This window comes from Lepus europaeus, chromosome 7, assembly GCF_033115175.1.
Source record: "Lepus europaeus isolate LE1 chromosome 7, mLepTim1.pri, whole genome shotgun sequence".
Classification (NCBI taxonomy): domain Eukaryota; kingdom Metazoa; phylum Chordata; class Mammalia; order Lagomorpha; family Leporidae; genus Lepus; species Lepus europaeus.
Genome location: NC_084833.1, coordinates 106,754,699 through 106,781,544, shown reverse-complemented (window position 1 = coordinate 106,781,544; position 26,846 = coordinate 106,754,699). Strand labels below are relative to the sequence as shown.

Below are 26,846 nucleotides of genomic sequence, written 5' to 3'. Positions count from 1 at the left end.
GCGGCAGTGGGAGGCCCACCTTGCTGTCGTAATACTTCTCTCGCTTGTCGGTCTGGATGGAGCGGATGACGTTGCCGGCATACTCAATCACCATCTCACCTGCATCAATGTTTCTCTTACAGAAAAGCCCGCGGCCGTGAATGGGAGACCTGGGGCGTAAAGACGGAAACGGGGTGAGGCATACACTTGGCAAGTGCAACTGTGTGAATACAGAGTAAGCGACACATTCCCCAAGTCTGCTGGTTTCCCAGATGGATAGACTACTTCAGGGGAAAAAAAATTGGACACACCTGGCTTGTATATATTCATTGTTCTAACAAATGGCCAAAGACAGAGATTTCTTCCCTCTGTAGCCCACAAGAATTACCAATATTTAAATTTTTTTTTTTTTTTGACAGGCAGAGTGGACAGTGAGAGAGAGAGAGAGACAGAGAGAAAGGTCTTCCTTTTGCCGTTGGTTCACCCTCCAATGGCCGCCGCGGTAGCGCGCTGTGGCCGGTGCATCGCGCTGATCCGAAGCCAGGAGCCAGGTGCTTCTCCTGGTCTCCCATGCGGGTGCAGGGCCCAAGGACTTGGCCATCCTCTACTGCACTCCTGGGCCATAGCAGAGAGCTGGCCTGGAAGAGGGGCAACCGGGACAGAATCCGGCGCCCCGACCGGGACTAGAACCCGGTGTGCTGGCGTCGCAGGTGGAGGATTAGCCTAGTGAGCCACAGCGCCGGCCCAATATTTAATGTTTACTTGTTCAACATAAGGAGTTGGAAGAGTCCCAAGATATCAGGTTTAAGGAGTAACTTCTATAAAAACCTGAGTGACTGACGGAGGTCACTCCAGCATATGGTTCCACATTATTTTGGAAATGCATTAACTTTCTAGAATTCTTTCTAGAATTTTAGCCATACCTGTAGACACCAACTGCTTCCTTAGAAGTCTTTTTTAAGTGCCGGAAACGCATGGGCATTGGCAGATCCATGCTAGTTGCCCTCCTAAGAGACAAAACAGAGTATTGATGAATTCCATTCAGGAAATAAAGCTTTGAGTCTTGGATTGAAGGCTTCCAGGGAATATGAATACACTCTTTGTTCAATACCAATCATAACAAGTGCCTTATACAGTGAGTCCCGTTTTAAAAAGTTTTATTCATTAATTATTACTTCTTTGAGAGGCAGTGACAGAGAAAGGGGAAGAGATAGAGAAAGAGAGAGAGAGAAATCTTCTATCTGCTAGTCCACTCCCAAGCTAGGAACCAAGAATTCAACCTGGCTTTCCACATGGACAACAGGGACCGAGGCACTTAGGCCGTCATCTGCTACCTCCCAGGCACAATAGGAGGAAGCTGGATTGGAAGTGGAGGTAGAGCTTGGTCCCAGGCATCCCAAACAGTGGCTTAACTTGCTGCTGTGCCATGATGCCTGCTCCACGGCCCAGTTTTTTTTTTTTTTTTTTTAAGATTTATCTGTTTATTTGAAAGTTAGAGTTACACACACAGAGAGAGAGAGAGAGAGAGAGAGAGAGGTCTTCCATCCACTGGTTCACTCCCCAGTTGGCCACAATGGCCAGAGTTGTGCTGATCCGAAGTCAGGAGCCAGGAGCTTCCTCCGGGTCTCCCATGTGGGTGCACTTGGGCCATCTTCTACTGCTTTCCCAGGCCATAGAAGAGCGCTGGATTGGAAGTGGAGCAGCCAGGTCTTGAACTGGTGCCCATATGGGATGCCGGTGCTTCAGGCCAGGGCGTTAACCCCTTGCGCCACAGCACTGGCCCCACGGCCCAGTTTTAATATGCGAGTTTACCCGTCTAGTGCTCTCTGCCTGTAACGACTCTGGTGGTATGCCCAAAGCCCACAGAGTATTAAAGAAAATATGCATTTTCCAGTTACTTGAACTTTTCCTCTCTAACTTCTAGTCCTCTCTTTACCAGCTGGCCACTGCTGCTTACTTAGACTGTATTTTGGTCTTGTAAAGTGTTAGGAAAGCCTGGTTCAGGAGGAAATGGTCCCACCCACGGCAGACTCACCGGGCTGACTTCAGCTGCACTTCCTCCTCTTCCTCATCATTGGGGTTGTATTCAGGAGGCTGCCGATGTTTGGAAGCCAGGAAGTTAAACATGTCAAATGCTGACTTCCTGGAGCCAAAAGATTAAAACCCATTTAGCGAAATGCTTTAAGGCAGTAAAGAATGATGGCATTAGTATTAGAAATCTCAATGGTTATGTGGGAAAAATAACTGTAACATTAAATAATAAAACCAGAGCCCCGAACTGCTTACAGAAAAGAATGCAACTTGCCTTAGGTGGACTTCAGCCCTGGCTGAGCCATGAGGGTTCAAGGGAGGTTCATTGGCCTCCTCTGGTTTGTGGAAACGGAATTTGTAATTCCGACAGTGCTTGGCACCAGAGAGCTGCTCAATCAGGAACACAACTGCATCGTGGAGAATCCCCAGCATCCTCAAACCATTGACACCTGTGGGGGCAAAGGCACCTGGGTAGTGAGGCATGGCCGCCAGCGGGGAGTGGCGCAGTGCTGTGCTTCAGCATCAACAGCAGCTGCCTCGAGGGGGTGGGACTTCTGCTGCTCCACGGGTGGTGGCTGCTTGTCCATATTTTAAATTTTTGTTTGTCTTGGCTATTTTTTTTGTTAAAGGAGAAAAGTTGCAATTAGATGCCAAGTTTTTGTTTCATTTAGAGAATTTCTAAGAGATAATTTGGTTTCAATGGCAAACAGTAATGTTAAGTCTTTATATAGGCAACATTCTCACGAGCATAACTTTTGGTACAATTAGAACACTAAAGTCTTTTTTTTTTTTGGACAGGCAGAGTGGACAGTGAGAGAGAGACAGTGAGAAAGGTCTTCCTTTTGCCGTTGGTTCACCCTCCAATGGCCGCTGCAGCTGGCGCGCTGCGGCCGGTGCACCGCGCTGATCCAATGACAGGAGCCAGGTGCTTCTCCTGGTCTCCCATGCGGGTGCAGGGCCCAAGGACTTGGGCCATCCTCCACTGCACTCCCTAGCCACAGCAGAGAGCTGGCCTGGAAGAGGGGCAACCGGGACAGGATCGGTGCCCCGACCGGGACTAGAACCCGGTGTGCCGGCGCCGCAAGGCAGAGGATTAGCCTAGTGAGCCACAGCGCCAGCTTTTAGAACACTAAAGTCTTAACATCAGTCTACAATGTAAGAGCTGAAGCTACGTAAGGCAATAGCAAAAACTTTTTTTTCTAAAGAACAGTGATTTTTCTCTAAGAATTCTTCTACACTATTGTGGATTCTTGGGTAGAAAAACTGCAAAACATAGGAACTACTCGAGTATATTCTCTCGGTTCATCTCAATATGCGGCTGAATGCTCTACATTCACTGAAGGGCTTACAGCGAGATGAGGTGTTGTGTTGCTAACGGGAAGGCAAAGCTCACAAAGCTGAGCTCACAGCACCCACCCCAAGGCTCCTGTGTTTATGGAATTTCCGTTCCATGGAAGAGACAGGCTAAACCAGCACAACAAAGGCACAACAAAGGCATTCCCACTTGGGACTGTTTCCTCTGCACGGAGGAACCTCCGCTCTAGGTCTGTACATGAGGCTTCTTCTCACCATCACTCAAGTCGAAGCTCCGATGTCACTGCATCAGGAGGCTCCTCTTCTGGACCGCCTCGTCTAAAAGAGGTTCCCCGCCATGAACAACCTACCATTATCACTCTCTGTGTCACTTCCCCATGTTACCTTCCTCATAATACCCATATGAATACAAGGTTGTGTGGGCAAGGACAAGGAAGCACTGGAGATGGACACTGACCCGCTTTCAACTGGGGAACATGAAGGTCGTTGTCATTAACTTCCAACATCCCTTCCATCCCAGATCAGTCTCAGCCAATCCTGAGGATTCTAGTCCCCTTGCTGGTGACTAGCTTAAAACGGACATGGGGCTTCATCTGGCCTACAATATGTGAGGCGTCCAATTATGCCTGATAAAAGCCCTGCCTGTTCTCTGAACAACGCGGTGGCAGAATGTGACCCTGGGGAGTACGGCAGCCATTTGCTATTAGCTTGAACGTGAAGCTATCTCCTGGAGAACAGAGGGGAAAGAGGGAAAGAATTCAGGTCTTTGAGGACACTGAGAATTCCCACATAAATCAATCCAGGTGTCTGTCCTACCTCTGGACTTCCTGTCATGCTAAATGATGAATTATCTCACTGTTTAAACCTGTTAAGCTTGGGGTTTCTGTAGACACAAGGGAGAATTTCAGTCAAAAGCACTAAAGAAAAGAGGTGATGTTGAGCAGGGTCTAGGAAGGGAATTCAGGATTCTGAGAGAAGACACAGTTCCTGTGTGAACCACGGGATGCTAATGTGGACACACGTGTGAAATACGCGCAGATGCTTACTCGGCGATGCGTGTTACAAATTCACCTTTCTTCCTCTGAACCCAGAGATCTCAGTTCATATTTGTGGACTGCACTTTAGGACATGGATCTGGAATAACAAATAGTGCTCTGCAGCTGCAGAAAAAGCAATCTTGAGGAAAGTGGTGAGTGCTGGGGCTAGATAGATGAAGTCAGGCTAAATATGATCTGGTCCTGGAAAAAGATCCACCTGCTGGAAACCTCAGAGATGCAGGGTCCAGTCTGCTTCTACTCAGTGATTATATCCTGAGTGCTTTGTTATTTTGAAAAGCAGACAGAGGGAGAGATGGAGACACACACACACACACAGAGAGGGAGGGAGGTATCTTCCATCCACTGATTCACTCCCAAAATGCCCACAAAGGCCGGGTTGTGCCAGGCTAAATCCAGAGCCAGGAACTCAATCTCAGTCTCCCACAGGGGATCCAAGTAGTTAAGCCATCATTTGCTGCCTCCCAGGGTGCATATTGGCAGAAAGTTGGAATCAGAAGTGAAACTGGGACTTGAACCCAGGCACCCCAAGCTATGTCTTAACCACCGTGCCAAATGCCCACTCCATGCTGAGTGTTTGCCATGGTGTCAGGCATATTGCAGGTGTTCAATAAACATTTATCAACAACAAACACGTAAGGGTTGAGACTTTCTTCCACAACTAGTAGGCAATAGTAAGAAGCTCTTGGGTATCTCTGGCGACCCAGGAGATATGCTAGGACTACTTAAGTGGCTTTTTAATATTATAGGGCTAGGCCTGAGGAAGAAAAGAGGAGAATGGGATAGAACTTATACTTTGGGTGTCGAATCAATAGGATGTGAATGATGAGGGTTCTGGAGTTGGTTTGCTCTGGACTCTGGTAGGAGAGCAGTTGGGGATGAACCACTGCACTGTGTGTGATATGAGCACATGGGAGGGGGGGCTGTGCAAGCCCAGGGATTGGGCCGCACGAGATGGGAAGAGGCAGGGAAGCCCAGAGAACACTAGCCACCAGCTTTAGAAAAAAATGTATTTGCCAACTGTTCTGCTAAAAATTGAATATATTGGGGCTGGTGCTGTGGTGTAGTAGGCTAAGCCTCTGCCTGCAGCGCCGGCATCCCATATGGGTATTGATTCATGTCCTGGCTGCTCTTCTTCCGATCCAGCACTTTGCCTATGGCCTGGGAAAGCAGTGGAAAATGGCTCAAGTGCTTGGGCCTCTGCACCTGCATGGGAGACTGGAAGAAGCTCCTGGCTTCGTACTGATCCAGCTCTGGTCATTGGTGCCATCTGAGGAGTGAACCAGCAGATGGAAGACCTTTTTCTCTGTCTCTCTCTGTAACTCTGCCTCTCAAATAAATAAATAAATAAATAAACAATTTTTTTAAAAAAAGAATATATTTGAATTAGTTCTTTTAAACTTATAAATGAAATAAATACATACTCACAGAAACACTACAGAGAAGTAAAGTAAAAGTTGCCTATTCTGTATAGTTAGACAGAAGGAATTGGTTCTGGTGTTCTACAGCCTGGTAAAGTAATGATAGTCTGCAATAATCTAGGATATGTTTCAAAGTAACTAAAAGAATCCAAAGGTTCTCAACACATAGAAAAGATTAATGGTTGGGGAGCTGGAAATGCTAATTATCCTGGTTATACATTGTATACATGTTTCAAATTATTGTACTGTGCCCCATAAATATAGACAAATACACATCAATAACAAAAGTTGCCCATTCTAATGCCCAGGTCCACTTCTCAGAAGCAACCATCATTACGGTTGTGGTGCAGAAGCACTGCGGGGACTCACGGTCACATCAGATGCACGTGGCTGTAACGTGCCTTCTCAATGACTTCACTCCGCACTTCTCTCTAAATTCCCCTAGTGAGGAGCATTTGGGTTGCTTCCAGGTTTTTTGTTACCACATGTTGTAATGAACTTTTGTTCAATGTATGGCTTTGTGACTACCTATAGGATAATATTTTACAAGTGTAACTGTTGAACGGAAGGCCATGTGATCTGAAAATTCCGAGAGCTACAGCTCCATTGCTCTCCGAGACGGTTGCAGTAGTAATTTATGTACCTGCCTGACCTCCAGCCATTGAGGGTACGTGGGGAGTGAACCACTAGATGGGAGCTCTCTGTCTCAAATAAATAAGTAAAAATAGAAAAAGAAGGTATAACAAAACCACAGTGAGACACTATTTCACATTCACTAAGATGTCCGTAGTAAAAAAGACAGTAAGATGTGTTGGCAAGAATATGGAGAAACTGGAACCTTCATACATTGCTGGGAATGTGAAAGGGCGCAGCCACTTTGAACTAAAAACACTCTGGAGCCGGCGCCGCGGCTCACTAGGCTAATCCTCCGCCTTGCGGCGCCGGCACACCGGGTTCTAGTCCCGGTCGGGGCACCGATCCTGTCCCGGTTGCCCCTCTTCCAGGCCAGCTCTCTGCTGTGGCCAGGGAGTGCAGTGGAGGATGGCCCAAGTCCTTGGGTCCTGCACCCCATGGGAGACCAGGAGAAGCACCTGGCTCCTGCCATCGGAACAGCGCGGTGCGCCGGCCGCAGCGTGCTACCGCGGCGGCCATTGGAGGGTGAACCAACGGCAAAAGGAAGACCTTTCTCTCTGTCTCTCTCTCTCACTGTCCACTCTGCCTGTCAAAAAAAAAAAAAAACAAACAAACAAAAAAAAAAAACAAAAAAAAACCACTCTGGAAGTTCCTGGAAAGGGTGAACAGTTACCAAGCGACACAGCACTTGCACTCCTAGACATACACCCGAGAGCAACGAACCCATGTCTACGACACAACTTCACAGCAATTATTTGTAACAGAGACTAGAAAAAAACCAAAATACTGATCCGCTGGTGAATGTACAAGCAGTACGTGATATGTTGACACAATGGAGTAATGTTTGGCAATAAAAAGGAATAAAGAATTAATGCGATTTTACAATTTTCAAGTAACCTTGAAAACATTACGTTGAGTGAAAGAAGCCAGTTACAAAAGGCCACATATTGTATGATTTATAAGGAATGTCCAGGATAGGCAAACCCACAGACAGAGAAAGTAGATTTGTGGTTGCAAGGGGCTAGGGATGGGGAATGACTGGTAATGCGTGTGGGCTTCTTTTAGGGGTAACAAATACAAAAACTGCTCTGGAATTATAAGGTGGGTGGCACAACTCTGCGAGGATATTAAAAACCCCTGAATTGTGTGTTTCAAACCATGGACTATATGGTATACGAATTATAAATCAAAGCTCTGATATTATTATTATTTTTAGAAAGAACTTTTTTTGGTAGAGTCTTCTCTGTGGCTTAGACTAACAAGTCACCCTAACATCCCAAGGCGGTGCGAAATCACAGCTGCAGCCTTTACCTGCAAACGAGAGCTGCTTGAGGCGGGCATTGGATCGTGCTTCCTGGACTTTATCTGTCAGTGACTTCCAGGCATCTGTAAGGGGAGAAGAGAAAACTGTGGGCAGGAAAACATTCGTGCAGACATCTCTCAAACCCGGTGTGCAGAAGTACAGTGCTTGGAATCCCCATGCACAAATACACACCCTCCCACGACAAGGCTGTGTTGTTTTCCTCAGTTTCATCAGTTCAGGGCATAAGCGAGAGTCTGGAAGGCACAAGGCTATTGGAGGAGACAGGAACAGTAAAGAGATTTGTGCCCCTGAAACCTTGAAGCACTCCCATCCCCTGCTGAGGGTCTGGGCCACAAACCTACACCCTGTACTCCTAACCCAAATGGTACTTGTGTTATCGATTTAGCCAGGACTCTGGGGGAGATCGTAACCTCTCAGTTCCTTAAAAGTAAGGAGCAGTGCTAGGAGATTTTTATGGTCCCTTTAAAAGAGAGGAAGACATGTGACTGGAATTCTGGGCAGCAGGTTGAACTGCTGCCTGCAACACCACATCCCATCTGGGCACCTGTTTGAGTCCCAGCTGCTCCACTTCCTATCCAGCTCTCTGCTAATACACCTGGGAAAGCAACAAAGATGGTCCAAGTACTTGGGCCCATGCCACCCACATGGGAGATCCAGATGAAGCTCTTGGATCCTGGCTTTGGCCTGGCCCGGTCCCAGCTGTTGTACCCATTTGAGAAGTGATCAGCAGATAGAAAATCTCTTTCTTTCCTTCTCTAACTCTGCCTTTCAAATAAATAAATAAATCTTCATTTAAAAAAATATTTATTTATTTGAAAGGCAGAGTTACAAAGAGAGAGAAGGAGAGACAGAGAAACATCTTCCATCCGCTGGTTCACTCCCTAAGTGGCCACAATGGCTGGAGCTTGGCCAGGTAAAAGCCAGGAGTCAGGAACTTCTTTTGGGTCTCCCACATGGGTGCAGGTGCCCAAGCAGTTCAGACATCTTCTACTGCTTTCCCAGGTGCATTAGCAGGGAGCTGGATCGGAAGACGAGTAGCTGGGACAAGAACCAGAGCCCACATGGGATGCTGGTACTGTAGGCAGAGGCTTAGCCCACTACGCCACAGAACTGGCCCTAGTTCAATTTTTCTTAAAGCGTATTACCACATTAAGCTTCCTGAAATTCTGTGTTTTTTTTTTTTAAGATTTTATTTATTTATTTGAAAGGCAGAGTTACAGAGAGAGGGAGACATGGAGAGAGAAAGAGAGAGATCTTCCACTGACTGGTTGATTCCTCATATGGCTGCAACAGCTGGAGCTGGGCCAGGCTGAAGCCAGGAGCCTGGAACTCCATTCAAGTCTCCCACATGGGGGCAGGTCCCAAGCCCTAGGGCCATCTTCCACTGGAAGTGTGGCAGCTGGAACTTGAACTGACACACGTATGGGATGCTGTGTCACAAGCTGCAGCCTAACCTGTTGCACCAGAATGCGGCCCTTAAGATTCTGCTTTTATTCTACTCCTCCATATTTTGAAAGGCCTTGTGGCTTGGCCCTGAAAGTCCTCCAAAATCTATGCCTAATCTACCTTTCCAATTTTTTCTTTCATTACTGTCTGATGAGGATTTCACCTTCCCACCTGACATTATTCTAAACCTCAACAAATGCAATCCAGAGTTTCTAACCTTGCTTATTCCTTCTTTTTAGAAAGCCTTCCCTATTCCTCTCTGCCCAACTCAAATTCTCCTATCTCCTTTAATAGGATGTCTACACTATTAATCTTCAGAGGTTTTTTGGACATCCATAATGCAGCCACAGTGACCTTTCTCTCTGCTGAACTGTACAGTAACTACAGCCTGGAGAACATTGACTAGTCCTTCAAGGATTAATGAACACCAGCAAGCTTGGGATACAAAGATGAACAACAGAGTACAGTGCCAGCCCTTAAAGAGTTCACTATTGAGTGGGACAGAAGTCAAAACATTCCTAAAGCAAATTGTGAGCTATGCGGAACACCTGAAAGAAGGAAGATTTGAAAGAGGGGAGGGGAGTGCTCCTCTGCCTCAGAAGGTCAGGAAATTCTTCTGGGCTGCCTTTTTTTTTTTTTTAAAGACTTACTTTTTAACTTGCGAAGCAGAGTTACAGACAGAGAGGGAGAGATAGAGACAGAATCTTCCATCTTCTGGTTCATCCCCAAAACGGCCACAACGGCCAGAGCTGGGGCGATCCAGAACCAGAAGCCAGGAACTTCTTCCGGGTCTCCCACACAGGTCTAAGTACTTGGGTCATCTTCCACTGCTTTCCCAAGCCATTAGCAGGGAGCTGGATTGGCCTTTGAGCACTGAGGACTCAAACTGGTACCCAAATGGGATGTCAACGCTGCAGGTGGAGGCTTAACCTACTGTGCCACAGCACCGGCCTCTCTGAGGTGGATCTTGAAGGGGCAGCTGGAGTTTCCCAGGTTGGAGGTGCAGGTGGGGAACAGGGAGAGGACTCCAGGCAGAGGGAGGAATGTGGGTGAAGATACCCAGGAGGGAGAGCACGGACCTGATGGGACACAAGGAAGTGGCAGAGACAAGGCTGGAGGGAGACCTTAGCAGAGTTCACATGTGCTCTGCTAAGATGTGTGCAATCTAAAACCTACGATGCTTATGACTAATGTTTCACACAGATGATGGATGGTTCTCCACCAGGACAAATGTCTCAGGGATAGGAAAACGTATATTCTTCCCAAGTGCCCTCCGTGTGTCCAGCTTCAGCGAACTGCCCAGCTTGATCAGCCTGAGGGAGAGCGCCCTGGAGCTGCAGCGGGGCCTCTGCGGGCGGTCAGCCCGATCTAACCCACTCACCTTCTATACTTTCCGCACAGATCTGAAAGCCATCATCACTGGAAATTTCAAAAACGAGGCCTTTCTTGGGCTTTTTCTCAGCAATGCTTTCCTTCCGCTTCTGTTCTTGCTGGAGCCACAGCATCAGTGGAGAGCTGAAATTGCTTTCTTCTTCTTCCACTGTTTTAGGCTCTGTAAGGGAGAAAACCAGGGGCCAAAGTGGTTGCACTAACAAAAGCTTCTTGAGCACCGACTGTATGCAGAGTCCTCTGTGTTTACCATCTCCATGCCCCAGGTCATTCCGTAGCTGGCATTTTTATTCCATTGACAGAGAGCAAAACTGAGGCTCACGGAGCTTGCTCTAAGCCACAGTTGGAGAGGCTCACAGGGCATTTCCTTTAACACGAAGTTAGGCTGTGTCTACGGCAGTTTCTGTTGTAACAGTTTGGCAGTTTTTCAATAAATAAAGGCCCTCAACAGGGTGGGGGGACGGGAGAGAGGTAGTTATGTATGAAGCACTTAGTATGTCTATGAGACACGCTCATAGGAACTTCAGATAAATTAACTGCTATAAACCTTACAACAAGCCAGTGCAGTAGTTATCTTCATTTTATTAACATTTTTTAAGCTGGCTGAACTGTGGATTAGCATAATTTATTTTTCAAATTATTTACTTATTTGAAAGGCAGAGAGAGAGAGAGAGAGACGGAGAGAACTCTCATCTACTGGTTTACTTGCCAAATACCGCAATGGCCAGGAATCGGCCAGGCTGAAGCCAGGAGCTGGGAACTCAATCCAGGTCTCCCACATGGGTAGCAGGAACCCAACTACTTGAGCCCTCACCACTGCCCCCCAGGGCCTGCATTAGCAGGAAGCCAGAGTTAGCAGCTGGGACACAGGTATCCATCCTAACTGGCGACTTAACAACTAGGCCAAATGCCTGCCCCGTCATCTCTGTTTTAAAGATGAGAAAACTGAGACAGACAGAGGTAACTCAGGCCAAGTTCATTCAGCCAATACACATGATGCTAGAGGGTTCCAAGCCATCTGGCTCCAGAGCCAGCACTACCAATCACCGTCCCTCACTGCTGTCTTACATAAGCAGACATGCCAACCCTCCGAGGAGCTGGCAGCTCAGCACCTGTGGGAACATCCCAGATCCTAGGCCGAAGCACTTCTTCACCCGATTACTCTCTTTTGGGATGTCCCCTCTACAGAGCTGGGCAAGGCTTTTATCCAGAGCTCTCTTAATTTTGAAGTCATCAGCTGTTTCCTGATCAGATTTATTAGGAGACAGAAAGTGCCCTGGAGATTTTGCTGTTGTAACCAAAATCTGGGTACCTGATGAAAATGAAAACGATCCTTGGTTTCTTTTAGTAAAACTGACGGAGGAAGCCAGGCTGCCACTGGCTATTTCAGTCTCGCTGCCATTAGAACAGCAGAGTGTCCTTCACCTGGCAGCCGGTCCCCGAGCACACAGTGGGCCAGCACCACACCAGCAGAGGTGCCCTGAGTCTCAACAGCCTTGGAGCTCAGACTGTGTGTGTGTGCGCATGTGTGCGCGTGTGCGCGTGTGTGTATGCGCGTGTGCGCGCGTGTGTGTGCGTGTGTGTGTGCACGCGTGTGTGCACGTGTGTATGCGCGTGTGCGTGCGCGTGCGCGTGCGTGTGTGCGTGTGTGTGCGCGTGTGTGTGTAATCTAGAAAACCAGGAGGGGAAGTTGGTGATTCTGATAGCACTTTTAGCTTTGAAATTCTCTGATTCGAACCCGTTACTCACTCACATACCTGTATTTTCTTGCTCATTTGCTGCTGGATTTTGTGCTGCCTGAGCCTCTGGAAGAGCAGCCACTTGCCTGAATGAAACAAACAAAAACCCAAGTGTGAGACGCGGCACCAGCTGGTTCTCCCACTCAGACCTAGAACCTCCCTGGGATCTGCCACGCAGCTGTGCCACTTAGATAAAACCAGCGCCAGACTGCGGCCACACGGTGCTTTGTGCAGCACCTGCTGGATGGCCACCACCACACTACTGTACTATGGCGCATAAAATAAAGCCATCTTTATGCGATTCTTTCCCATATAAGTGACATTTAAGTTTCTGTTCCTGAAGCTGTAGACTGTGCCCTCATACCCTTAGTAATAGGAGAGAATGAAAGACACTTGTCAAAAGCAGTTCGACACAGTTCCTTGTGGAAGTGAGGTGGTTTTATTAAATGAAAGTAAATTGCTTGAACCTGTAAAGTCACCATCGATTTTCACTTAAATGCTAAAACAATCCAAATGTGTACCGAATGACATCAAACCAACTAGTTACATAAATTCCTACAGACCCACGCCATAATCCTGCGGGCAGCCATTAAAAGTGCAGGCGTCTCCAGGCACTGGCATAGGAAGATGCTCCCGAGAGAACACAATAGGTGACAAAGCCAAGTGCAGAACAGTGCATGCAGTAGTGTTTCTTTTAATGCCTATCTGTACAAATCCAATACACTCTGAGCAAGTGACCTGTGGGGAACAGAGCGAGAGCAACGGGGAGCCGTTACCTATTATTTAAAGAGCTCTGCTAGTTCCCCCCGAAGCCTGTATGACTTCCATTTAGAAAGCTTTGGCAATACAACAAAAATCACTGCAAGTCAGGAAGGATTTTGTAAATGAGGTGGATGCAAGTGAGGGCTTCCTCTCGGAGAGCTAATCCTCCAGCTTACCCTGTGGGCTGCCCACACTCCTTTTGTGATGACTCCTCCACACTGGCTGTGCCCTGCTGCTCGGCCTCGGCTCCTGGAGTCCTGTAACACAGTCATTTGTGTCGTTTCAACAGAAACTCATTGCCACGTGCAATGCACAGGTCGGCCTACAGGACTCTACCAGGACCTGACAACATTTGTGAGCTGTCAAACTAACCGACAGTCATAAAAGCCCGAATAATGGTTACTCCGAGGGGTACTAAGAGAAAGCACAAGGAGCCTACTGTACTGCCAGAAATGTTTCTGTATTTTGATCTGAACAGTGGTCACATGACTGCATATATCTGCAAAGATTCACTGGTGTGTTTTAAGTGTTAGACTTCATGCATGTTATACTTCAATGTCAAAGTGTTTAAAAAAGGACTCAAAGGGATTCACAACAAGGAGCTTTGTCCTCCAAATGGAAACAGTCACTCCCTGGGATCCTGAGGCTCAACAATAAAACCTTCACAAATAAACAAAAGGAGCAAACAGCAGCACTGTTTGAAATTAGAGCAAAGAGTAATTAGAAATGTGGTTCTGGGGCCAGTGTTGTGGCACAGTGGGTTAAGCTGCTGCCTGCAATGCCAGCATCTCCTATCAGCGCTGGTTCAAGTCCTGGTCAATCTACTTTCAATCCAGCTCCTTGTTAATGCATCTGGGAAAGAAGCGGAGAATGGCTCCATGTCCTCGGGCCCCCACAACCCATGTGGGAAACCTGGATGGAGTTCCAGGTGCCTGGTTTTGGCCTGGTCCAGCCCTAGCCACTGTGGCCATCTGGGGAAGGAACCAACAGATGGAAGATTTCTCTCTCTCTCTGTAATTCTTTCAAGTGAATAAATCTTTTTTTTTTTTTTTTAAAGTGTGTTTCTATCTGAGATAACCTGCTCATGGATGGAACTAAATTTTGCTTGATAGATCACCACTGGGAGGAAAAAAAAAGAAAAATCAAAGTCAACCCCCCCCCCCCCCGAAATCCCTAGGTAATGCAACTTGAACAGAGAATTGTCCCTCCCAAAAAGGACAGCAGCCTCTCAAGCAGAGCCCGCAGCCCCCTACCCCAGCAGAGCTACCGTCTGCCTTGCTCACCCTGTGACAGAGGCCAGGGGTGCTGTGTTGGCTTCTTGGTCTGGAATGTGTGCTTCAGAAGAACTGGTCCGCAAATGGGAAACTTTGTGCTTCTTGCCAGTCCCTTTGTCCAGAGGCAGCTGAATTCGTTTGATTTTTGGTTTGGGTTTAGTGGGAGCTGGCCCTGAGGGGCTTGCTGACTGCTGTCCAGAGGGTGGAGAGCCTCCGGGAGAGGCTGAGCTGGCTTGCATAGCTGAGGACAGAGCCTTGTTCTGCTCCAGTCCCACACTGTTGGGAGCATCCGCTGTCTGGGTGAAGTTGGACGCCTGGGTCCCTGAAGCAGAATCAAGATCACGCTGGGAAGAGAGAAGCCCTGCTTTGCTGGCAAGGAGCTGGTTCACGTGCTGAAGCTGATAGTGTTCTTCGGCGTCCCCAGAAGGTGAAGCAGCTGTGATGCCTGTGTTCTGAGCAGAGGGGAGCACACAGATGCTAGATGCTGCTGGCATTGCAGCACTAGAGGGAGTCTGTGATGTCCCCAGCTGGGAAAATATTCCTGAATTCGGTGGTAAAGTCACAGGCTGGTCCTGACTTCCCAGGTTCTGTTGGCTAGCTTTGATTAAAAGATTGCTTATTGAGCCAATATCGGGGGTCCCAAGCAACCTGGGATTGGTTAAGGTGACATGTCCTGGAACTGATGTGCTACTTGTAGGGGCAGTTGTGGTTTGCATGGATACAACGTTCAAGACGGAGGAACTGGAGGCCAAGCCAGACGCAGGCCCCGACGTGAGGTGGCCGGCATCCTGGCTTATGGTTGATGTGCCCGCCGCCGTGGCAGCAGTTCCTCCCACACTCTGTGGTAACAGGGGTGCCTGTTCAAAATACATGATGCCAGATTTAGACCTTTTTATGATGTTGGGGACGGTTCGGTGAGATGAAGTATTAAGTGAGCCCAAGTCTAACAGATTGGGATGATTTGAAAGCTGGGAGGGTGTGAAGTTAATCAGTGTCATATTAGAAACCACATCGGAGGGGGCAATGTTTGAAGGGGTACTAGAGGGTGCAAGTTTTTTATTCTTTCGGGTCTGCAGACGAGATATGGGTCTTTTCTTGAGTCCAGAGGATGGAGTGGCTACTGTGGTACTGAGGTCTGTCCTCTGGCTGGCTTCTGAAACCAAAAGTTGGGGATCTGGAGGAGGCTGAACCCCAATGAGGAGGCCTGAAGGAGAGCTGCTGATGTTGGGTGGGAAACTACTTTGAGTAGCTGCAGGGAAGGAATGTAAGTGCTGGTGATGAGGCATGGGGAGCAATCCTTTGCTAGGAGGAGGGAACAAAGATTGAGAGGTTGACAAGCTTGGATTAAGTCCTGTGGTTAGGGTGAGACCACTTCCCATGGGCCCCAGTACTGAAGTATTTGTCTCCATCACACTGGGTGTAGAACTAACAGAAGAGGTCAACTGAATCTTTTGGGTCACTCCATTTGGAAGAGTTTGGAGAACATAAAGTGGTTGCATGTTCTGGTTAACAACAATGAGTTTCTCAGTGGCTGGTTTCAGGTGGGGTGGAGTGGTCTGGACAGCTGCATTAGAAATCTGAGATGGGCCAGGACTATCAGTAGAATTGGGCACATACTTCTGGTTCTGGATGGGAACAGTAGGGGAAACAGGTACCTGTAGGCCAGGGGTGCTACTGTTTCTAGTTAAATCCTGATTGTTGCCATGACCTTGCTCCACAGAACCGCAAGGGGGGCTGGAGATGTGGTCTGCATCCATGTGTCCTTGGATAAAGTGATCAGGAGTCATGTGGCCTTCGGGAGCAGGCTCTACCCCTGGACTCAGCAGTGCCGGGTCACCTTCAGAGGAGGCTACAGACTTTTCTGTGATGGTCACTCTCTTCTCCCCTGAGTCTGAGATTACCGCTAGCCTACTGGGATTCTGGCTAGGGACAGTGGGACTCCGGGTGGTCAGGACAGAGAGGTCAGATGGCAACTCCAAAGGCAACTCAAACTGCTCCTCTGCCGAGATGGAGGAGGAGACACTACTGTCCACGGGTTCCGTCGTTGGCAGCTGCTGAGAAAAGACTTCAAAAAGACCCATGTCCTTTTCGCGATTACTGTCGAGGCCCAGCCCTTCGCCAAGATTCAGGAGTTCTGACGAAGACGACTCTGGGCTCTCCCCCAGAGCCTGCATGGACGGAGTGTTCTTTAGCACAAAGTCCATGATGTCTGAAGGCAGGATGTTGCCACAGTCGTCGCTGTTGTTATTGTCCGAGTCGGACTTGAGCAGCTCAGTATTATAGGTGTCCAGTAAATTTTTGTCTGACGGGGTGCTTGTGTGGACTCTGCGGCTTGACTCCAGTGAGCTGAGCTGGGCTTCCAAGGAATCCTGGCCCTGGGTTTTAACTCGGCTGACCGAGTGGCAGTTATCCATCTTGGGCTCATTTTTGTGGCCAACGGAACCCTTGATGACATGTTCTTTTTCTCCAGCATCTTCAGGTTGGTCAATCTTTAAGTTCTCGGTTCCATTTTCTTTCCCGCTTCTTTTCGGAATCTGGCTGCTTTTCCTTGTCGTGGCTGTAACACTAGTATCACTCTCCGTCCCGTCATCAACACCATCCAACTGTGAAATCTTTGGAAGATCGCACTGCTCCTCCTCTCGGAATAAATTATGGGAAGCCAGCCGCTCCTCTCCACCTGAGGAAATCACCGTCCTGGTGAAGTTGTAATAGTATAAGTCGTCCTCATCTGAAGTGCTTAGGTCATCGGCCCCATCCACCTGTCCTTCGGCTGATCGCTTGCCTCGTTTCTTCCCCACCGAGCTGCTGTAGAACGGAATGTCTTCCTCACCATAGGATCTTACTCCGTAGAGTGGAGTGAGCCCAAAGAACATGTTAGATCGGGCACGGGCACTGCGGCGGGGGTACCTCCTCTTGAAGGAGCCATCTTCCTGAGGCTTGGGGCCATCTGGAAGCATGAGGTTTCTGTCCTGTACCGGAAGATTCTGATAGTTGTTACTCTGAGAATCCTGAGGTAAGGTATTGTTGGGGCTTGGCTGGGCCACTGGGCCATCTCCTGGACTTTCAGAGGCTGCAAGTGGCTCTGTGGGAGATGCTGACTCTCTTTGCAAAGGGGAAGCAGGACTACCGTCTTTCAAGGCGTTTTTGGACTGATTCTCACTTTCCATTTTCAAAGGTGTCAGTGTTACTTTGACTGTGCGTTTCCGGGGTGCCTGTAACTCTTTGGCAGGTCCTTCTACTTGCATGGATGGAGCTTTGGGAACTCCTGGAATAGGAAGGACTTTCTCGCCAATCTTCTCGGCCGAAACATTGTTACATGGTCGAGGCCCCATAAACTCAGGAGTCAAAACCTCATCAGCAAACTCTGGCTTTAGATTTCCTTCTTCATCAGTTGTCACCTGACCAGGTTCCAGAAATGACTTACTGGAGTGCTTTTCTTTGAAAGTTTCTTTGCAAGATTTTTTCCCTTTCTGTCTCCTGTCTCTGGAACTGGACCCCACATGTTCACTGGAAACAGATGATCTGTTGCCCATTCCAGCAAGCTTCAAGGTTTTGACATCATTACTGTCATCTGGGGAGGGGTTTGCTGACTGAGTAGAATCTGTGTGTTGGTCTCTATCATTCCTTTGCCCTCTTGAATGTAGCTGTGAGAAGGAGAGGGCCTCTTTAGAAGAAAACGACACTGAAGAGGGTTCGGCAAAAGTGCTGACTTTGTTAACATTTAATTCTCCAGATATGGTGTTATGAACCTGCGGGGCCAGTTTAGGAATCCCTGGGTAAGCCGTGTTGTGTGCACATCCCTCTGAATTCTTGGAACTTAGCACTTTGGTCTTCTCTCCTTTTAAAGAGGAGCTCTTGGACGTCACGTCTGAAGCACTGGGGTGCTTCACTTCTAACGGTGAAGCTCCATCCAAGGGACTGGTTTTAGTACCCACAGTAACCACTGTCCTTTGCAAATTTGAAGAGGGCGTGTTTGGCCCCAAATTAGTACTTGAGTTCAGTGACCCTAAGACATGATCAGCTGCCTTGGCACTGGACTCGAGGTCTGCAGCGCTCCCCGTGCCGGAGACCGAGGAAACACTACTCCTGGAGTAAGTGTTCCCGGCTCGCATGGGAGACATGATGCGGAGTTTGGATCGCTGGGGTGACAAGGAGGAAGTACTGTGACGCCTGGAGCCAATGCTTCGAAGTCCAGAGGAGAGTAAAGGATCACCCACCGTGACAATTTCATGAGTTGTAGGGGTAGGACTTCCTGAACGAGAGAGAGAACAGAATCAACTCTATCGCAGATGAAACAAACGTGTGAAGTCATTGGTTTCAATGTCTTAACTACAGATATTTCCAGATAACTGAAAATCTACGCTTTCAAGTTAGCAAGAGATAAAGTTGACTGAAAGAATTACATATTAACCTTTAGGCTGCCTTTCTTGGGTCAAGTAGGTGAGCGACGTTCTTTACCTGCAGAAGGCAATGGCCGGCAGCCGGGGGATCTCTGTGTTGGAGAGTAGCTGGGTGCTCGAATCCTGGGGACTTTTGAGATTACATGATAATAACAGGAGCTAGAGGCTTGCGAATGTGGAGGTCGGTCTGGTGATGGAGGACTTATAATTTCCGCTGTGTTTTGACTCTCTTTAGATGAACTTTCTGTGGTAGGGAATAAAAACTCTTCACTAAAAAAGTCCAATTAAAATCAAACCAAAGAACCAATAAAAAGCCAGCTATTAGGTAAATGCCAAACTAGACTCAAACAAAACCTTTCAAGTAAATGACTTTTCTCCCGTTTTTCAATCCAGTGTCCTTCCAAAGACTGAATTCCGGTCCCACCTTGAGTGCGGACTAACCTGTAGATGACGCGGGGCTGTGGGCTATGGTCCTGTTTTCATCATGCTCAACAGTGCTGTTGATGTCTGGTTCCACGAGCGGGGGGCGGCACTCCACTATCTTGCACGTGTACACACAGCGCTTGCGGGCGTCCGTGGTGCTCCAGTACACCCTGGAACACCTGCACACAGACCGGACAACATCACTACAAGTGAGAGGACGCAGAAACTAAAGTTCACCAAAATCTGGTCTCATCCTGGGTTCCCTGGTCTCCTTGATTTAGAGAATTTGCTCCAACCTTTCTGAAGTCCTTGGTTTTTCCTAGCCTTTAAAAAAAAATCCTACATCATACACAAACAGAGTAAAATGTAAAAAATAGCAAAATATCCTAAAATCTAAAGAAAAAAAGATACTAACTGCTACAAGAAATTGGCCTTCAGACAGGGACTACCATGTACCAAATGAGGCCCCAACATAAAGGAAAGGGCAAACCTGAGCTGTTTCCTTTGGGAGAAAAGCCCCAGGAGACAAGGGAAGTGTAACTGCTTCGAATCTGCTGAATGCTGTGGAACCTATGGCGTGCAAAGGGCTACTGGTTAAATGTGCAGCACAGACCGCGACATCAAAGATGGCATGCAGAAATACTCAGGGTATATACTGCAAAGAGGGAGAGGGAGGAGAATTTTTACTTTTATTGCCAGCTTTTTATATTTTTTTTTTTTGAAAAAAGATTTACTTTTATTTGAAAGGCAGAGTTACAGAGAGAGAAGGAGATATATATAGAGAGAGACAGAGAGAGGTCTTCTATCTGCTGGCTCACTCCCCAAATAGCCACAACGACCAGGGCAATGCCAGGCCGAAGCCAGGAGTCTAGAGCTTCTTCCAGGTCTCCCATGTACGTGCAGGGGCCCAAGTACTTGGGCCATCTTCCGCTGCTTTCCCAGGTGTATCAGTAGGGAGCTGGATCAGAAGTGGAGCAGCCAGGTCTCAAACCAGCACCCATGAGATGCTGACATTGCAGGCAGTGACTTAACCTGCTATGCCATAATGCTGGCCCCAGTATTTCAGACATTTTAAAGTTTGTTTCATATAAGAAAGATTATAAATTCTGACTGGAGAATCTGATTATTATTATGGGGATTCATATTTTCAGAAGTAGCTTTAAGATGTAAAATTGAGGACAGGGCATGAGGTGTTTGAGCCATAAAAACAATTTGGAGGCTGGTGCAGTGGGACGGCGGGTTAAGTTGCCACTTGCAATGCCGGAGAACCATATGAGCACTGGTTCCAGTCCTGGTTGTTCCACTTTAGATCTACCCCTCCTGCTAATGTGCCTGGGAAAGCAGTGGAAGTACCTGGGCCCCTCCCTGCCACCCACATGGGAGAGCTGGATGTATTTCCAGGCTCCTAGCTTTTTCCCAGCCCAGCTTTGGCCATTACAGCCATCTGGGTAGTGAATGGGTAGATGGAAGATTCTGTCTCTCTGCAACTCTGCTTTTCAAATCAACCAATAAATCTTTTTTTTTTTTTTTTTTTTTTGGCAGGCAGAGTGGACAGTGAGAGAGAGAGACAGAGAGAAAGGTCTTCCTTTTGCCATTGGTTCACCCTCCAATGGCTGCCGTGCTGCGGCCAGCGCACCACGCTGATCCGATGGCAGAAGCCAGGTGCTTCTCCTGGTCTCCCATGGGGTGCAGGACCCAAGCACTTGGGCCATCCTCCACTGCACTCCCTGGCCACAGCAGAGAGCTGGCCTGGAAGAGGAGCAACCGGGACAGAATCCAGTGCCCTGACCAGGACTAGAACTTGGTGTGCCGGTGCCGCAAGGCGGAGGATTAGCCTGTTGAGCCACAGCGCCGGCTAATCAATAAATCTTAAAAGAAGAGAAAAGAAAAAAAATCTGGACTTTTGTATCCAGATGAATGGAACTGAGAGGCATTTTAAGAGAGTATGTTTTCTATTTAGGTTTTATTTGGAAATGATTCTGAAATTATGCCAGATACACTTTTCTTTTATAACAGGATTTACTTGATACAAAAATGCTGATTTAGTCCCAATCTACAAGCTGATGAACCAGGGAACTAGCAACAAACTACTGCTTGTTACTTTTAGTTTACTACTTTTTAGCAGTTAAAAGTGGCTAACAAGGCTGCCTCTACGTTACTGATCTGCACATTGCTTCAGGGTGTGCACGCAGCAGGGCTGCTGTCTTGCTACTTACTGATATCCAATAGGAAAGAGCTTATCTTCACAGTCAGAGAGATCATTCAGAAGTCCCAAGCAGTCAATCGTCATAGAGCCTGACCAAGGAAAGAAGAAGTGATCAGAGGAGACTACGAGGAAGGTTGTTTGATAGCCGAGGGCTAGAGAGGGGCCCGGTGATACAGACAGCCTGCCCCATGCCCCGCGCCTACGGCATACCAATCATCATGTGGATATTTTCTGGTTCCAAGCCATTGAGAAACTTCCTTCTCAAGCTGATTCCTTCAAAGTCCACAAACACTCTTCTAAAAACTTCAAATCCATTCTCAGGAACCACCTTAAATAAAAACCCAAGATGGCTGTCAACAGGCTGTCCCTTTGTACATTATGTTCACAGTACTGGCTCTCAGAGGAAAAGCACAGGGCATATCCTAAAATTACCATTCTGTTTTAATTTCTCACTAGAGGAAGTGATTCTAGGAACACCTAATAGGAAGGCAAAACACAGCTTACCATCTTGCTATTATTCAGTCTTTTGTCTCCTAAATTCCCAGAAAACTCAAAAAGCTAATAAACAAAGCATGGAAAGACTTGGAGGTAAACGTAAATGTGTAAGTCCAAAAAGACTATGTACTGTATGACTTCAAGTACTCAGAAATCTTGGAGATGGCAAGACTGTGAAGACAGCAACGAGACTAGCAGTTGCCCAGGGCTGGGGAGAATGAATGAGTAGAACACCGAGAGATGCCTACTATCCACACCGAGGACATCCAGGGCAATGAAAATACTCATAAGGATGCTGCCATGGCGGACACAGGCTGTTACGCAACACAACGATACACAACCGCAAGAGTGAACCCTAATCTACACCATAGACTCTGGTGATAAGGATGCACCAACGTGGTTGTTACCAGAAGGGGATGCTGATATGGGGGAAGGTTGTGTACACGCTGGGGAGGGGGGTAAATGGGAAATCTCTACACCTTCCCTCTTAATTTTGCTGTGAACCTAAAACTGCTTGAAAACAATTAAAGTCTATTATTAAGGAAAAAAAAAAAGACAACTAAAGCTCTCTTACCTCGCCTTTGATCAGATCCCGATGTCGTTGGCAATACACTTTTTTATCATCCAGAAAGACACAGTTCTTGGCTCGGGAGCACATGAAATGATAGTTGCTGGTGCAAGATGTGAGACAGCAACCCACGGTGGCTCCTGGCTTCTGGCAGAATTCACATCTCTGAAAACCCAGAGAGAGCGGAGTTCCATTCAGACTTTTCTGTGCTGTCAGACATGCACCTCTTCCTCTACAGAATCACCCCATTTTGCTTTCCTGCAATTCATCTGTTAACTGGTAATCTGCTGAATTCCAGAGAAACGCTCGGAGCCACAAAGCCTCCTTTCCCATCATCCACAGCGCCCTGGAACTATCAAACTTAAGTATTATAATTTGAACTAAAACTCGTACCAAACATTCTTTCCTTAAGCTGTGCAATCTAGAAATGATGAAACTTGAAGATCAATGGTTTAAAATATCGCCTTGAGAGGAAGTTGTCACATCCAGAAACAACTGTGTCTAGCTGGACTGATGACACACTTGTCGCGATTCACGTCTCCCTCAGTTTCCCCTGCATGACTGCTTTCTTACGTTGCTCAGTCTGTGCCCCTTTTTTGTTTGCTTGTGATAACACTTTCTTCCACTTTGTAGTTTTCAAAATTCTCTCTTTCCTTCCTTTCCTGATTCCTCTCAGCTGCCACTCTTCACCTCCCTCTCCAGGTACAGAACCACATGTGTTCACCCTGGGGAACCTCAGGGTGTGGACTACACCGAGACCTCTGAGACGGCACACTCCAAATCCCGGAATAAGCGAACACTGTTCTCACACACGTGAGTTAGCTCCTAGATCACGTAATTGCTTGCTTTCTGTTTCTTTTGCAACCCTCCTCTGAGAGTCGGAAGGGCCACCTGCCTGTGAGTGGCGCGCTGACTGTGCCCGAGAACCGAGTGTATTCTGCTCTCACACCAGCCCTGGGTGCTTACCAGCTGCTTGCCCCTGATCACAGCCATGTGCACATTCTTTAAGGATCCATCGTCATCTTCAAACACTTCCGCCGACCACAGAGCACAATTGACGTGTGTCCACTCATTTTGGCCAATGTATAGCAAACGGCCAGCATCCTAGGCAATAAGGAGATTCTGTTTCTTGACAAAATTTAACACCAAAGGAGGTTTTCCTCAGTATTAGTTACCTCAGTCAAACAACCTCCAGGTGCTCAGCTCTCCGCTGAGCCGCCCGCCAGGCCAGCCAGGTGTATTCGCTCCATTTAACCATGAACCTTGCTTTCCCCAGTCCGAGTGACTGGGTGCTCTCTATCTGTCCCTTCCATTCTGACATTTGCTCTATCCCCAGTAAAACCATATTACTTTGAAGAAAAAAAAGACCTCAAGAAAGCAACCATAATTCTTTAATTTAGCGATACACATACAAATCACAATTCATTTTTAATTTAGTTTCCACTTCCATCTTTTCTTGACTACTTTTTCCATTAACTGGGAATATTTTATAAGTCTAGGCAATAAAAAATATGTGTTAAGTTCCTAAAAATGTACACTTGCTTCCTCAAAACTGTATTTCAAAGCTAACTCTGCCAGGTTCATTCAGAAACTTTTAAAAAACATTGTGAGCTTACTATGTGCCAGGCACTAACCCAAAGCTTTACATGCATCATTTCATTTAATCTTTTTATTTTTATTTTTATTTATTTATTTATTGACAGGCAGAGTGGATAGTGAGAGAGAGAGACAGAGAGAAAGGTCTTCCTTTGCCGTTGGTTCACCCTCCAATGGCCGCCGCCGCTGGCGCGCTGCGGCCAGCGCGCTGCAGCCAGGGCACCGCGCTGATCTGAAGCCAGGAGCCAGGTGCTTCTCCTGGTCTCCCATGGGTGCAGGGCCCAAGCACTTGGGCCGTCCTCCACTGCACTCCCAGGCCACAGCAGAGAGCTGGCCTGGAAGAGGGGCAACCGGGACAGAATCCGGTGCCCTGACCGGGACTAGAACCCGGTGTGCTGGCGCCGCAAGGCGGAGGATTAGCCTAGTGAGTCATGGCGCCGGCCTCATTTAATCTTCATACCACCCTGAAGTAGTATCTTCATTTCAAAGGCGAGACTGTGGGTCAGGGAGGTGAAGTTACTTGCCAAGGTCAATGAGTAGGCAGTGAAGCAGAGAAATGAATCCAGGCAGCCTGTCAGAACTGGGGCTTCTAACCATTCTGCTATCCTCCATTAAACACAAGCTACTTAATACACGACTTATATCTTGCTGATTTTCACCAAATTTTTTAGAGGAACTTCCAGTAAAAATTGTTACATATCACTAGGTTAATTTCAGATATATCACTTAAAAATTTTTTTCCTTATCATTTGAGAGACAGACAGATACCTCTATCCACTGGTTCACTCCCCAGATGCTCACAGTGGCCAGTGCTGGGAGTCAGGAATGCAATCAGGAACACAATTACTTGGGCCATTACCCGCTGCCTCTCAGGGTCTGCATTAGCAGGAAGTTGGACCTGGGACTCAACCCTAGCTATTTTTTTTTAAACTTTTATTTAATAAATATAAATTTCGAAAGTATAACTTTTGGATTATAGCGGTTTTTCCCCCCATAACCTCCCTCCCACCCACAAACCATCCCATCTTCTACTCCCTCTCCCATTCCATTCTTCATCAAGATTCATTTTTAATTATCTCTATATATAGAAGATCAACTTAGTATATACTGAGTAAACATTTCAACAGTTTGCACCCACACAGATACACAAAGTATAACAGCACTGTTTGAAGACTAGTTTTACTGTTAATTCGCATTGTACAACACATTAAGGACAGAGATCCTACATGGGAAGTAAGTGCACAGTGACTCCTGTTGTTGATTTAACAATTGACACTCTTATTTATGACATCAGTGATCACCCAAGGCTCTTGTCATGAGCTGCCAAGGCTATGGAAGCCTCTTGAGTTCACCAACTCTGATCTTATTTAGACAAGGCCATAGTCAAAGTGGAAGTTCTCCCCTCCCTTCAGAGAAAGGTACCTTTTTCTTTGATGGCCCCTTCTTTCTGCTGGGATCTCACTCACAGAGATCTTTCATTTAGGCCATTTTTTGGCCACAGTGTCTTGGCTTGCCATGCCTGAAATGCTCTCATGTCAACCCAGGTATTCTGATGTGGGATGAGAATGTCTTACCTGCTAGGCTAAATACCTGCTCCCAACAGGTCACCTTTTAAATAAATGAAACCATTTATAATAACCTCCAAGTGTCACAAACTAAGTGGCAGTTTGTTAAATAAATGGCTACCAGTCATCATGCAGAGACACAAAGGACAAACAGTTCAGCTGAGACATTTGTTAACTGGGTCCCGTATCCCCAAGTACTTACATTAGCACTGTCATCACCATACATCAAACATAATGCACACTGTCTATTATCTTCTATGCCTGGGGGTGGGTTCAGCTCTGGACTATCTTCTCGACTCCTATCGGCACCTTGGAACCCGAAAGACATACAGTTAAAACTGGCAGTATTATGTCTGATTTCCAAGAGGAAATAGCCTATAGCACTTGTGAAAAGTGCTCAAAGTTATCTCACCATCTATGTTACAATCCTCAGGGGTATTTATATCAAGTCTTTCTTAATATCCCCAGGGAAGCAAAAACAATGACTTCATTACATTTTAGGATGAGCTGGAAATTTCTTTGTAATGTCCAAGTGTATTTTAGATGCACAAGGCCAATGGTGTGCATCTGGAGGAAAACGGAGGACGAGTCTTTCAGCGTGGTGCCTTACCCAGAGTCGGAGGTGTCGGAGGAAGCAGCGGCGTCGGTGAGTCTGGCTCTCCAGGCCCTTTGGGTTTAGGAGCTGGAATGATTTTCTTCATTAAAGGAGGCTGCTCAGTGTGGCTGTTCTCCTCTCGCTCCTGCCACTGAGCATAATTATGGTCAAGTGAAGGTGGAAGCACTGCGTTTGGTAACATCCCACTGCTGGAAACAATCGATTCAACAAGTATTTATTGGACTCCTACAATATACCTAGAACTGCACAAAACAATCAAATTCTTGATGTCATCATGTCTGGATCCCATGCACAGGCCATTCACAGAATGTAAGAACAAATCACAAAATTTGAAAATTGACTATATGAGTCTAGGTTAAACTTCCAGAAACAAAAAATAACTCTATTGAAACTCAAAAGAATTTACTGGAAGATAAATTAAAGGTTAAATATGGAGAATCAAGAGCAGTAGAAAGCATCATTTGAACTAAGTAAAATATAAATCAACTATAAAAAGGCTGCCACATAGCTACATCACAAGTCTTACACACTTGCCACAAGGTAAAACCAGGTTCTCTGAAACATACCAAACAGATAAGGGAAAAAAAGGCAACAGCCTTCAGCAACACTA

The 26,846-nt window shown here is 47.0% G+C and overlaps 1 protein-coding gene across 6 annotated transcripts in view; it reads right to left on the bottom strand.

Annotated features, from left to right (window-relative positions):
* KMT2A (lysine methyltransferase 2A) overlaps nt 1–26,846 on the bottom strand; it is a 91,791-nt gene that overhangs the window by 5,327 nt on the left and 59,618 nt on the right. For 3 of the 6 annotated variants that reach the window (XM_062197126.1, XM_062197127.1, XM_062197128.1), the window contains 17 exons: nt 26,231–26,424; nt 25,823–25,929; nt 23,426–23,563; nt 22,466–22,624; nt 21,607–21,724; nt 21,407–21,485; nt 19,209–19,369; nt 18,826–19,011; nt 14,377–18,619; nt 13,270–13,350; nt 12,350–12,417; nt 10,585–10,755; nt 7,745–7,819; nt 2,281–2,459; nt 2,015–2,118; nt 903–986; nt 20–149 (listed from right to left, as the gene is read on the bottom strand). In XM_062197126.1, coding sequence (XP_062053110.1) covers nt 20–149; nt 903–986; nt 2,015–2,118; nt 2,281–2,459; nt 7,745–7,819; nt 10,585–10,755; nt 12,350–12,417; nt 13,270–13,350; nt 14,377–18,619; nt 18,826–19,011; nt 19,209–19,369; nt 21,407–21,485; nt 21,607–21,724; nt 22,466–22,624; nt 23,426–23,563; nt 25,823–25,929; nt 26,231–26,424 — 6,277 coding nt within the window. Of the gene's footprint in view, nt 1–19; nt 150–902; nt 987–2,014; nt 2,119–2,184; nt 2,460–7,744; nt 7,820–10,584; nt 10,756–12,349; nt 12,418–13,269; nt 13,351–14,376; nt 18,620–18,825; nt 19,012–19,208; nt 19,370–21,406; nt 21,486–21,606; nt 21,725–22,465; nt 22,625–23,425; nt 23,564–25,822; nt 25,930–26,230; nt 26,425–26,846 lie in introns of those variants that run through there. The other 3 variants (XM_062197122.1, XM_062197124.1, XM_062197125.1) reach the window with 1 other exon arrangement.